Genomic DNA, 13937 nt, shown 5'->3' with positions numbered 1-13937 from the left:
AAACATACCAAGAATTAAAGGATGGAAGGACAGAGAGATTAAATAGCTTGCTAAAGTTCACAACAAAAGCCTGTGGCAGAGTCATAACAGAACCCAGGCCTTTTGACTCCATGCCCTCTGTTTTATCCACAAGTAGTATTGCCTTTGAAGAGTTTTAAACCCTCTGCTTAAAAATACAGCAAAATTTAAAGCAGCTATTCTTGATCATCTTATCCTGTTCATGATAGCAAAATGAAGACTATTAACTTTGCACTACCCGTTTAAATAGTGCCACCATAGTACATGGTCACTATCTGGATGGAGAATCAAGCACTTTGGTATAAAATGCAGGATCCATTACCTGGAGCTAGTGAACTAATGTAACTCTTTCACTACTTACATGAAAAAAAAAGAGTATATTGCCTATATATTGGTTTGCCTCAAGTATGCTGAAATTAAAGGATAAATAAATTCCATGATAATTATTTCACATGAAAAAGTAAAATATCCTGGAGCTTTGCACCTATAGTACATTCCATGAGGTGTTAAATTTAACACTGCTCTTTAGCTTCTTCCACAAAGCTTGCCTGGTGGTCTGTAGACACATAACGTGTCACTGCACAGGGCACTCAACTGAGTTGCAAACGTATAGGCATACATTGATCTTGAAACCCGCTTCAAGAAATCTTAGGATTTTCTACAGCACCCATAATCGTATTATACATGTGCTTTCAAGCTAAGATCTGCATAGAAAGTTCCTTGGTGGAGCCTCATGAAGTCTTCCATTCTTCTCTTTTTCTGGTTATAGGAGGCTCTGGGTGGAGATATATACCTTAAAAATAAAATAATTTTGATTATACTGGGAAAGCTTTCTTGACCAGAAAGCTTTTGCTATGTACTCTGAGGGTGGCCAACTTTAGACCCCTCTGGAAGTTCATTCCACAGCTGAATATCTTAATCTGCTCTCATATATTCTGCCCTGGGCATTATACACTGCCTTGTTCCATGGAAGAACAGCTGTCTTGAAGGCTCATGAAAGGAGATTTGGTTGATAACATACAGGGTCTCGCTTTGAAGGTCAGGCTCATTGGTCTTGATTTGGCAATGGAAGCAGACTGGGAATCAGTGACAGCTCACTGAGAAGGAAAGTAGAAACTCTGCATCACTTTCATCTTTGGCCCCTGATACAGCAATCCAGATTGGAGATAATGAAAGGATCACGATGGCCAGATCTTTTTTCTGGGAAGAAGGGCTGAAATTTATAGCAAGCTGAAAGTGGAAGGCATTTTCCATAATGATGCTCCCTTGTTCATCTAGACTTAGTGAGGAACTAACAGGATCATGTGGTTTTACACCACTCTGATAAATGGGTCCAGACACCTTTAATGGGAGATGTACTGCTGGGTGTCCTCAGTGCGCTACCGGCAGCACTGCCATGAAATCTTACCTCTCCCTGTGGTCTCAAACAGATATTGAAGAAGAGGGAGGACAGAATAGATCACTGGAGGACGAAGCTTCTGAAGCATCTTCTAGTTCTGGGAGGAACTTGCTGAAACTTAAGGAGTTTGTGCCAGAAAGGAGAAAGAGATAAGTGGGTGGAATCCCTAAGGAGCCAATGAGATGTTGGGGGAGTAAGGAAGAAAGAAAAACTCAACTGTCAGAAACTGACCCTGAAATTGATAAAATAAAAGAATTACTAAGTAAAGTAATCTGTGTCATGGAATCTATGGGTGATGGCTCATCTTTGAACATTTAGCCTCAGCAATATCTAAATGGTAGAAGGGAAAATAAATCCTTGTTTAGGTAAAAAAAAATTTTGTAAAAGTCTATTTTACTAGAAAACTTTCTTTGGTGATGGGCTAGCTGGGATAATGTAAAAAAAAAAAATTCTTTTTGTAGGACTGGGGAATCTATTCTTTGCTGCGTGGATTTTCATTTAATTATTTGTACACATGGTTCCCTGAATCGTCCCTGTGAAGGTTCAAACTGCTCGGCTGCAAAAGCAAAGCAAATCTGAACTATTCAAACAAGCAGATATATGTCTTCTTTTATTTGAACCAGTGTTTGCTGTGTAGACTGGCTGTCTCATGCTTCCCAGCCTCTCCCCATGTTCTCTCCCCTCTGAATAAAAGCAATCAAAGCCTTCAAGTTTGCCACTGAAAACACAGGACAAGCTGCTATGCAGATAACTGGTACCATTGTCCTAAATGCTAATAGATCACAAACCATTTCTCCATTGAATCTGATCCTTTCTATTCTCTTTAAACAATAACTATTTTTATTTTAAAAAATAAAATACTTTCTTGTATACCATAATGTAAAATTATTTTAGGTACAGTAACAGAATAAAAGTATTGAGAAGACATCTGTATTCCTAATAATCTACTCATATTTTAGACATTTTTTAACTATATAAACATCATCCCTTCTTGGATGGAAGCGAGAATGAATGGGTGGAGAAAGGGGAAGATAAAGAGAGTAAAGTAGAAAACAGAATGTAGCTTAACAAAAGAGAAAAAAATATACGCACTCTTTCTAGATCTTTGAGTAACTACAGGGCTTGGTGACAGAACAAAGACAAATGGACAAAGCTTGACAGATGTTCAAATTCTATTCCGCAGTCAAATACAAGAGTAAACAATGTCTCACTCACATTAAAAATATTAAACTCAAGTCAAAATATCTGATGTAGTTACTCTTTCAAGGCAATATCCATGTTGTTCAAGCTATTATGAAGGTTTTAGTAAAGTAACCTCTATGCCTAAATCTTCAAACTTACATGCCTAAAATATATGTAAGTGCCTAATTTTAGGCTCCCAAGTGTTGATTTAAGTATCTGAATCTGCACTTAGATTTGTAATGACAGATTTAAGTACTTACCTGTACGCACCCAAGTTTGAAAATTCATCTTTTGTATTACCAAAAGAATCCAAGATGATTCAGGGTTATAAAGTCATAATTCTCAATGAAGTGCCGAAAGATTTCAGTTTTACTGAAAATTCACCCATGCTCAGCCCACATTCCTTCCATGGTCAAGGCAAAACAGATTTGCTTTCCAAAAGTCTATGTTCAGTTGTGATTTACAATAAGGTTTATGATTAATGCTTTTATCTTCTTTGTCATTAATTTTACAAGTGGCTTAAGAAAATGCAACACTTTATTTGGAAAGAGAGAAGATAAAATGTGGGTTGTTTTTTTTAAATTATGAAATCCATTCTAAATTATTCCTAACACTTTGTTTCCCTCACTGCACACTATCAGTAGTTTGAAATGATTCACTACCACCCAGAGTAAATCTATATACAACAGGAAATTATGCCATGACTCAAATACTTTACTAGAATATACACACATTCTTTATTTCTATGAGGGTGACCTGATTTTCAATGAATTAGGGTTCCTCAAAATTGGGATACCTTAGTTAATTTCCTGGAATGAGTGGGGAAGGAATACAGTGGTGTGCAGGAGAGAAGTGGCACAATGGAGGGTTGAAGGCAACTGACAAAGGACATATCACTGATTGGAGTTACTCACACATATAGACCCCACATGTAAGCTTCTTCAGGACTGCCCCATTGGGCCTCTCTAACCATCAGTTTCCTCTATCCTAACAGAATGTGTTTTGCTTATCACTCCAAGTGATGGTGAGCACACTGACGAAATCACAGTTCCAACATCAGTGAGTCAGCTAAATCTTGCAAACCACAGAGAGATCAGTGCACTAAGGCTTCTGATACTTTACCAGGAGCCCTGATGATCATTTCTGCTCCTTCTTTAGCTAGAGTCCTTAGAAGATACTCCCATACTTTTTCAGTAAACTTAAGCATGAAAAGGCAGCTTTGAGGGAGAGTTTTAAAGGGCCAAATTTGGAGCACGAGGGTGGGGTTATGTTTTGCACAGTTCAACTTCAGGACAATATAAAAAGGCCTGATTTAAGACATTAGCAACCCATAAGAACTATCAAGGACTCAAAATGAAAGCAGAGGAGAGTGCCTATTTTTTCTTACCCCTTTGGAGGAGCTCTCACCTCCAGCCAAGAAGCTTGATGAGAGACGCAAGAAGGTCCTGGTAACTTGCTCTTTTTTTCTTTTTTTTTTTTGGAGCAGAGTTTGTTGGGTGTACCAATCATGTGCGTAAATCAACTTCATAACTAGCTTGTAGCAAAAGGCACCATATGTTTCCCTTTATTCTTTCTATCCACCTACTGCCAAGGACATAGGAATATTGCTCCTGCTAGCATGCTCTAAGGTGGAGGAAGTAGTAGATTAGACCAAAAAGAACTGGACAGTCACAAACATTTTGTACTCCTGCCCAGTCTTCACAGAGGAGACAGTCATCCATCACTCCAGGCTGGTGTCCTCCAATACTGTGGAAACTATATTTTAATCTAAAACTTGTTTTTGTGGTAAAAGGACAAACTCTTTGGTGTTTGTGAATCCAGCAAATGCATTAAGTTTCTCCAGTCTGTTGACAGGAGAAACATTTGTATATAGCTTTAGCTTACTCACAAACACAGAAAGTCACTACCTACCTGTTAAGTTCTCTTCATGCTGCCTCGCCTCCCCTTTTTTTCTTTCCTCCCCCTTCCCTTTGCATGTCTTCTTCCAACCTATTTTTCCTCATCCTCTTCTTCTAGTATCCTTCACATTCCTTCATGCAACCAGTCTGAGAAGCTACCAAGGGTTGTTAGCTATACACCCATGAACTTGAAAAGCAATGTGGTACTGAATTTCTGTATGCCACAAAGAACTTGAAAATCAAATTACTACAGTAGAACCTTAGTAAAACACATTAATGACAGACAACAGAGCTTACTTTATAAATATATTCATTCTGAGGGGGGAAATTTTCCTCCCATATACATACAGTTGAGGGTTTGTTTTATGTTGGGGGGGAAGAAGAGGGTCAGAGGAGGGAAGTGAAAATTTAAAGTATTTACCACTTCCTCAGTTTTGTTCCTCATCACCTTTACCTTTAGGCCAGGTTTGGGATATGGGATCCTGGAGGTTCTTGGTCCTTCCTATAGGACCCAATGGATACCTCCTTCCACTCTCCAGTGCTACCCGCAGTATGAGTCCAAAGAGTACAAAACCTGGGATCTACTCCAGATAACAGCTACCAGGAGGCAGAAAGCCACATCAGGTACTGTAGTGAGAGCTCTACTCTTCCTCTTTGGCTCAAGAAATCTGGGATCTCACCTACAAACAGGAATGTTGCTGTGAAAGTTGCTACTACGTCCATCACTGAAAAGTTAAATAAGGAAAGCTGCTGGTTCCATTGAGCAGGTCTTTCCTTTCCAACTCCTACATGCAATCACTACAATTGCAGATATTCCAGCAATGAGGAAGGAGAAAGAAGAAGCCAGGATCCTTCTCTCCACATTTCACACACTGACTCAAGAGTTGAGTAAGGATAGAACAAGAGACCACTGCTTAACAGGGACTATAGCTGCCATATATCTGGACAGGAAAAGAACTGCAGGAGTGAGCAACTAGTGTGCGATCAACATAAATACAAATTGAAATTTTATTCCAGGGAGCTCTACGGTGAACAACTTTGTTAATTCACAAGTGAACAATAAAAACAACATTGATTATTGTATTTTTAATTATATACTAATAAACCTACTACATTTGTGTAAAACAATATGCATCACATCTTCAGATAAAACACTGAAACGTAGTTCTTACCTCAACAGAGCATCGAGGAGTCACAAAGAATTGATTAAATTCATCAGGGCTGAACTCCCCAAAGATATACTAAAAAGAAAAAGAAAAAAACAAAAAAAACCCACATTGTTATATAAGGATTTACACTTTGTCTCATTAGCAAACTCAAGGTAAAATGATTTATTTTTAAAAGAGCTGCAACATTTTAAAGGTTTGTGTGTGGCAACGGGAACTAAAACTATCATCTTTGCATCCCTACTCTCTTTCAGATTCCTTTCTCTTGCCCTGAGCAAGTTACTTAATTTTTTATAGCCTTGTCTACAACAAGCTTTCTCTTAAAATTCCCACTAGCAGTAACTGGAGCTCCAGTGTACACTGACAGTTTTAAAGAAGGCCCCCATCACTACAGGTATTAATGTTAAAAAAGGATAGTAAATTACACGAAATCTCCATGGGACTGTCTAACAATTTGGGTTTTATAAGGCTCAGTGCTGGGTCCAATCCTATTTAGAGACTTAGGACCTGTCTACACTTGCAGTGTTACAGCTGTGTCACTGTAGCGCTTAGTGAAGACACTATCTATGCCAATGGGAGAGCTTCTCCTGTTGGCTTAGGTCTTCCACCTCCCGAGAGACAGTATCTATGTCAACGGGAGACATAGTGCTATCTACACAGGGGTTAGATCCACACCCCTGAACGACATAGTTATATCGACATAAGTTGGTAATGTAGACCATGGCTTAGGATGGGGTAGGCAAACTTTTTGGCCCAAGGGCCACATCTGTGTATGGAAATTGTATGGCGGGCCATGAATGCTCATGAAATTGGGGGTTGGAGTGAGGGCGAAGACTAGGGATGCAGGCTCTGAAGCGTGGCCAGAAATGAAGAGTTCAAGGTGTGGGAAGGGGCTCTGGGCTGGGGCAGTGAGTTGGGATGCAGAGGGAGGGGATGAAGGCTCCAGCTGGAGATGCGTCTCTGGGGTGGGACTGGGAATGAGGGGTTGGGCATGCAGGAGGGTGCTCCAGGCTGGGACTGAGGGGTTCAGAGGGTGGGGGGAGGATCAGGGCTGGAACAGGGGGTTGGGGCGCAGGAGGGGGTCGGGGTGCAGGCTCTGGGCGGTGCATACCTCAAGCAGCTCCCAGAAGCAGTGGCATGTCCCCACTCTGGCTCCTACACGGAGGTACGGCCAGGCGGCTTTGCGCACTGCCCTGTCCGCACGCACCGCCCCTGAAGCTTCCATTGGCCACGTTTCCTGGCCAATGGGAGCTGCGGGGGCAGCGCTTGGGGTGGGGGAAGCGTGCGGAGCCCCCTGGTTGCCCCTGCACGTAGAAGCCAGAGGGGGACATGCTGCTGCTTCTGGGAGCCGCGCGGAGTGGGGCGAGCCCCTGACCCTGCTTCCCGACTGAAGTGGGGCAAGCCCCGAGGGCCAGATTAAAATGTCTGGAGGGCTGGATGCAGCCCCCAGGCCATAGTTTGCCCCTGGCTTAGGAAGTGGAACTAGTTGAATTGTGTCCAAATATACTGATGATGCAAAGTAAGGTCGTTGGCACAGTGTATATTATTAAAAGATAGACTGAGAATTTGAATAAACTGAAGAAATAGGTAGATGACTGGAAGAGACTAGTTTTCAATGTCTAGAAATATAAGAGGATACAATGCATCAGACAAAGTAGCCACAGAAATTGTTGATGAGAACCAGAGAAGCCCAAAAAAAAAAAAAAAGGGTGGTCTTGCCACAAAAAATATGACTAGCTGCTTTTCCTCAGCAACTTTCAATGGCAACAGTGAAACTCTCACACATCATCCATGCCTCCCTCAGAAAACCCAGCTGAATAATAATGATACCAACGCCTACCCTTGCTCATGATAAATCCTCTTGGCCATACGGACATGCACATTTCCAAGTCTGGAGTTGTGTTACATAAAGAGTTATCAGAGTTGAAAATGTGAGTGGCTGTTTCATCTATAAAATCAAAGGTTGGGTTGTGGTAGGTTTTATACCCCTATTGCATTTTATATTTTTTACTCAGTTTCCTTTCCTTAAAGAAATAATAGGTGGATATACTAGCAATTAAAAAAGAAAGTTTAAGCTACAGCTCCAAGAAACTGCAAAAATATGCATAAGATTTAACATTTTTGAACTTGGAGTCTTACAAGAACCTGATTTAAAGTATTTCTAAACATAAAACTGATATACAAACAAATGTCTTCAGTTCTCAATACTTCACACAAAGGCCATACATAAGACCTATTGTTCTCAAGACCAAAACAACCATAAGATCATGAACTACATACATAAAGTAATTTAGCTGCTTGAATTAAAGATCAACATATGAGACCATGAAAACATTAAGTCCTTTAAGGATTCTTTAAGCAGCTGCTATATATCAGCTATTCAATACCCAAAAGCATCACTTAACCCCTGAAGAACAGAACCCTTAAGACATATTTCAGGGAATTGCCCCATAGCTCTTAGGGTAAGCCTACACTTAAAATACTGCATTTAACGTCTCCCAAAAATGTTCCTAACAAAAACATTTGCTGAATCATAATTTCTGTTTTATGAGATTTTTTAGGTGCACTCATGCAAAAAGCAAAACAAAAAATCTGACAATACAGTTTAAAAAGCTGCACTTCAAATTACACAATCATCTTCATATACAATCCAGTCTTCTCTCCCCTCCTGGGAGGGGGTGGTCAGGGGTCAAGGAGCAGGGGGTTTGGATGGGTCGGGGGTGGATAGGGGACAGGCTGTTTGGGGAGGCACAGCCTTCCCTACCTGGAGCTCCATACAGTTGTGCAACCCCGACGTGGCCCTCAGGCCAAAAAGTTTGCCAACCCCTGAGCTAATCCAATCACCTATGTGAGTGTTGTTTTGAAGTATGGTCACACTCACTCCAGCTAGGCGAACAGTGCAGATAGTACAGTACAATTAACTGCTGTGAAGACACTTCCCACTGCTCAGATACCCCCTTACAGGTTGGGTCTGAAAAGAACACACTACCACTGACTGAACTCTGAGGCAAAGGACTGGTCTACACTACAAAGTTAGGTCAATGTAAGGTGCCTTGTGTCCAAATAGTTGTGCATGCGTCTACACTTAAATTTGTCTCCCTCAGATGTAAGTGGCCCTGTTACAACGGCACAGCAACACCTCCCTGAGTACTGCTGAGTCACAGTTGATGTACTGAGGTTGACGCAACAGGAGTATAGAAAATGCATAACTTACATTGACCCAAACAGTCCTCCAAGCAGCTGTCTCAGTGCCAGACACTGACCCCCTGGTCACACTTGTGAAATCCACAGAACAATGGTCATGGAAACTAGAAGCCCCCCACCTCCTCCTACAAGCCTTGCAAATTTTTGAAATGCCTTTTCCTGATTGTCCATCTTGGTGAGCACACCTAGCAGCTCTTCACTGTTGTATGCAACTGCCCAGCTGACCATGCCAACTACATGATCCATATCTGGTCCAGCTTGGAGTAGACAGGAGATACTGGATCTCCTGAGCCTGTGGGGAGAAAAAGCTGTGCAAGCACAGCTACGGACAAGCTACAGAAAAGTGGACATCTCTAAGCAGATTGCAAGGGGGATGCAGGAGAAGGGGTACAACAGGGACTAGCAGCAGCGCCGCATGAAAGAGAAGGAACTGTGTTAGCATGTCAGAAGGCCAGGGAGGCCAACAGTTGATCCGGTACCAAAACTTAGACCTGCAGCTTTTACAAAGAGCTGCATGCCATACTTGACAGAGACCCCACTACCACCCTGCAGACCACCATGGATACCTCCAAGGAAGCTGAGTCACAGGATCCTGGCATGAACAGCAAGGATGAGGAGGTGGAGGAGGATAATAGGGGGACATCTGACTGGGGTGTCCAGCTATGCTGCAAGCCAGAACCTGTTTCAGACTCTCCTGCCGTCCAGTTGGTCCTGGCAGTCGAGCATGGGCGAACCCAATACAGCGGAAGAACCTCGGGTAAGTGTGTAATTGTACTTCCCATAACAATGATGTACTGATGGTGCCCCCAATTTAATAAGACACAGCTATCAACTTTTCATTAATTTACTCATACCAGAAGAGCTAGCGGTACAACAAAGAGAAGTAGTGTTCTCTGCTTTTCGTTTCCCTCTAGAGTTATGCACAGGAGGCTACATAGAGCAGTTTATGTATACAGGGATATCCCTTGAATCCTTCTGAGATCTCAATTAAACTTTCATGGAGGTACCCTGCAATCCTCTCCCAAAGATCAAGAGGACTGGTACAAGGACCCAGTGGTAGAAGAGCAGACTGGATTGGGAGGAGACTGGTTGGACAGGATGGGGCAGATGTGGTGCTTCGGAGGGAACAGGCAGAAGAGAGTCTGTGACTACTAGAGAAAACTCTCCCCTCCAGAGACTAGGATGGAACCAAGATTCCTGAATCTCACCATTCCTCTACTGTCAGTAAATATTGTGAAACCCTCCGGCAAACAGCACCTCTGCCTACATCCCCTTCAGTACTAGTCCACACAGAAAATGACAACTTACTAACAGCCATAATTCAAAAGGCAAAGGTCTGCCCACTGAATCTTACTTTGGGGATGAATCAGGTCTGCGTCATAAAGGAAGCAGCCCTGCTTCATCTGTAGCAGATGCTGGAAGGCGTCTAGGGAAGGAGGCAGGGGATTGCAGAAAGACAAAGATACAGTCTGATAGTTAAGGAAGCTGAATGCTGTCCTGGAGAACTGGATTCTGTCCCTTCCTCTGCCACATTGTTGGGTAATCAACTTGATATCCTGGGGTCTGATTTACAGAAGTGCACCATATTCACAGCAGTAACTCAAAGTACAGTTCCCACTGATTTCAACAAATGAAGCACTATATGAATGCTAAGTTATCAGGTCCTAGATATTTCAAATTGGGCATTCTGAATTAATGGAAATTTCGACCTTCGTTTCTGTGCCTCAGTTCTTTCTCTGCAAAATGGACATAATGCCACTCTCTCATCTCACCAGGGTGTTTAGAAAATAAATTAATGTTTGTGAAGTACCCAGAAACTATAGTGTTGAGGACCATAAAAAAAACCCATGAGGCAATTAATGTCCCCAGAGCAGGGTCTGAATAGTGTACAGTGAATAAGGCATGGAGCCACACACTGAACAATGAGGATAATACAAAATATTGCATACACTGCTCATTAAGTGAGCACCACAGCATCTCTGCTCTGAAAAAGGAAGCAGTTCTGTGGGGGGAAAAATAGTACATGACCATGTAATTAAACATCACCATAATGTATACGCACCAAGGGGCAAATATAGGTTGCACAGGCAATTTTTCAAATCCCAATTTTAATACAATGCATCTTTCTTTTTAAAAATAAACCTATTTAAAATTAAATTTGATATTATGACAGCCTATGTTGAGGTCTAACATTACTATAACCTATTAATTTAAATTAAGTAAAAATATTCAAACCGTATCTGTTTGCTCTGCTGAAGTTTTAAAGGAAGTCAAACCACTGAATTGGTAAAAAGAAAAGGAGTAATTGGGGCACCTTAGAAACTAACAAATTTATTTGAGCATAAGCTTTTGTGAGCTACAGCTCACTTCATCGGATGCATTCAGTGGAAAATACAGTGTGGAGATTTATATACACAGAGGACATAAAACAAGGAGTGTTATCATACACACTGTAAGGAGAGTGATCACTTAAGATGAGCTAATACCAGCAGAAGAGCGGGGGGGAGGGGGAGTGGGAGGGGGAAGAGAGAAAACCTTTTGTAGTGATAATCAAGGTGGGCCATTTCCAGCAGTCGACAAGAACGTCTGAGGAACAGTGGGAGATGGGGGTGGGGAAACAATTTTACTTTGTGTAATGACCCATCCACTCCCAGTCTTTATTCAAGCCTAAGTTAATTGTATCCAGTTTGCAAATTAATTCCAATTCAGCAGTCTCTCGCTGGAGTCTGTTTTTGTTTTTGTTGTAATATTGCGACTTTTAGGTCTGCAATTGAGTGACCAGAGAGATTGAAGTGTTCTCCAACTGGTTTATGAATGTTCTAATTCTTGACATCTGATTTGTGTCCATTTATTCTTTTACGTAGAGACTGTCCAGTTTGACCAATGTACATGGCAGAGGGACATTGCTGGCACATGTTGACATATATCACATTGGTAGACGTGTAGGTGAACGAGCTTCTGATAGCGTGGCTGATGTGATTAGGCCCTGTGATGGTGTCCCCTGAATAGATATGTGGACACAGCTGGCAACGGGCTTTGTTGCAAGGATAGGTTCCTGGGTTAGTAGTTCTGTTGTGTGGCATGTGGTTGCTGGTGAGTATTTGCTTCAGGTTGGGGGACTGTCTGTAAGCAAGGACTGGCCTGTCTCCCAAGATCTGAGAGAGTGATGGGTTGTCCTTCAGGATAGGTTGTAGATCCTTGATGATGAGTTGGAGAGGTTTTAGTTGGGGGCTGAAGGTGATGGCTAGTGGCGTTTTGTTATTTTCTTTGTTGGGCCTGTCCTGTAGTAGGTGACTTCTGGGTACTCTTCTGGCTCTGTTTCTTCACTTCAGCAGGTGGGTACTGTAGTTGTAAGAATGCTTCATAGAGATCTTGTAGGTGTTTGTCTCTGTCTGAGGAGTTGGAGCAAATGCGGTTGTATCGTAGAGCTTGGCTGTAGACAATGGATCGTGTGGTGCGATCTGGGTGAAAGCTGGAGGCATGTAGGTAGGAATAGCGGTCAGTAGGTTTCCGGTATAGGGTGGTGTTTATGTGACCATCGCTTATTAGTATCGTAGTGTCCAGGAAGTGGATCTCTTGTGTGGACAGGTCCAGACTGAGATTGATGGTGGGATGGAAATTGTTGAAATCATGGTGGAATTCCTCAAGGGCTTCTTTTCCATGGGTCCAGATGATGAAGATGTCATCAATATAGCACAAGTAGAGTAGGGGCATTAGGGGAAGAGAGCTGAGGAAGTGCTATTCTAAGTCAGCCATAAAAATGTTGGATTACTGTGGGGCCATGCGGGTACCCATAGCAGTGTTGCTGGTTTGAAGGTATACATTGTCCCTAAATGTGAAATAGTTATGGGTGAGGACAAAGTCACAACGTTCAGCCACCAGGTTAGCCGTGACATTATCGGGGATACTGCTCCTGACGGCTTGTAGTCCATCTTTGTGTGGAATGTTGGTATAGAGGGCTTCTATATCCATAGTGGCCAGGACGGTGTTTTCAGGAAGATCACCGATGGATTGTAGTTTCCTCAGGAAGTCAGTGGTGTCTCGAAGATAGCTGGGAGTGCTGGTAGCGTAGGGCCTGAGGAGGGAGTCTACATAACCAGACAATCCTGCTGTCTGGGTGCCAATGCCTGAGATGATGGGGCGCCCAGGATTTCCAGGTTTATGGATCTTGGGTAGTAGATAGAATACCCCAGGTCGGGGTTCCAGGGGTGTGTCTGTGCAGATTTGTTCTTGTGCTTTTTCAGGGAGTTTCTTGAGCAAATGCTGTAGTTTCTTTTGGTAACCCTCAGTGGGATCAGAGGGTAATGGCTTGTAGAAAGTGGTGTTGGAGAGCTGCCTAGCAGTTCATATTCTGACCTATTCATGACGACAGCAGCACCCACTTTGTCAGCCTTTTTGAGTATGATGTCAGAGTTGTTTCTAAGGCTGTGGATAGCATTGTGTTCTGCACGGCTGAGGTTATGGGGCAAGTGATGCTGCTTTTCCACAATTTCAGCCCGTGCACGTCGGCGGAAGCATTCTATGTAGAAGTCCAGTCTGTTGTTTTGACCTTTAGGAGGAGTCCACCCAGAAACCTTCTTTTTGTAGTGTTGGTAGAAAGGTCTCTGTGGATTAGTATGTTGTTCAGAGGTGTGTTGGAAATATTCCTTGAGTCGGAGATGTCGAAAATAGGATTCTAGGTTACCACAGAACTGTACCATGTTTGTGGGGGTGGAGGGGCAGGAGACCCTCCGAGACAGGACAGATTCTTCTGCTGGGCTAAGGGTATAGTTGGATAGATTAACAATATTGCTGGGTGGGTTAAGGGAACCATTGCTGCAGCCCCTTGTGGCATGTAGTAGTTTAGATAGTTTAGTGTCCTTTTCCTTTTGTAGAGAAGCAAAGTGTGTGTTGTAAATGGCTTGTCTAGTTTTTGTAAAGTCCAGCCACGAGGAAGTTTGTGTGGAAGGCTGGTTTTTTATGAGAGTATCCAGTTTTGAGAGCTCATTCTTAATCTTTCCCTGTTTGCTGTTGAGGATGTTGATCAGGTGGTTCTGCAGTTTCTTTGAGAGCGTGTGGCACAAGCTGTCA

At 42.5% G+C, this 13937-nt stretch overlaps 1 protein-coding gene across 4 annotated transcripts in view; it reads right to left on the bottom strand.

Annotated features, from left to right (window-relative positions):
- Nucleotides 1-13937, bottom strand: part of USP10 (ubiquitin specific peptidase 10) — a 74656-nt gene that overhangs the window by 45922 nt on the left and 14797 nt on the right. For all 4 annotated transcript variants that reach the window (XM_073308088.1, XM_073308090.1, XM_073308089.1 and 1 more), the window contains exon 2: nucleotides 5670-5738. In XM_073308088.1, coding sequence (XP_073164189.1) covers nucleotides 5670-5738 — 69 coding nt within the window. The remainder of the gene's footprint in view (nucleotides 1-5669; nucleotides 5739-13937) is intronic.

This window comes from Lepidochelys kempii, chromosome 12 (assembly GCF_965140265.1).
Source record: "Lepidochelys kempii isolate rLepKem1 chromosome 12, rLepKem1.hap2, whole genome shotgun sequence".
Taxonomy (NCBI): domain Eukaryota; kingdom Metazoa; phylum Chordata; order Testudines; family Cheloniidae; genus Lepidochelys; species Lepidochelys kempii.
Note: the sequence above shows the minus strand (reverse complement) of the source record. Positions and strands in the feature narration are given on the sequence as shown.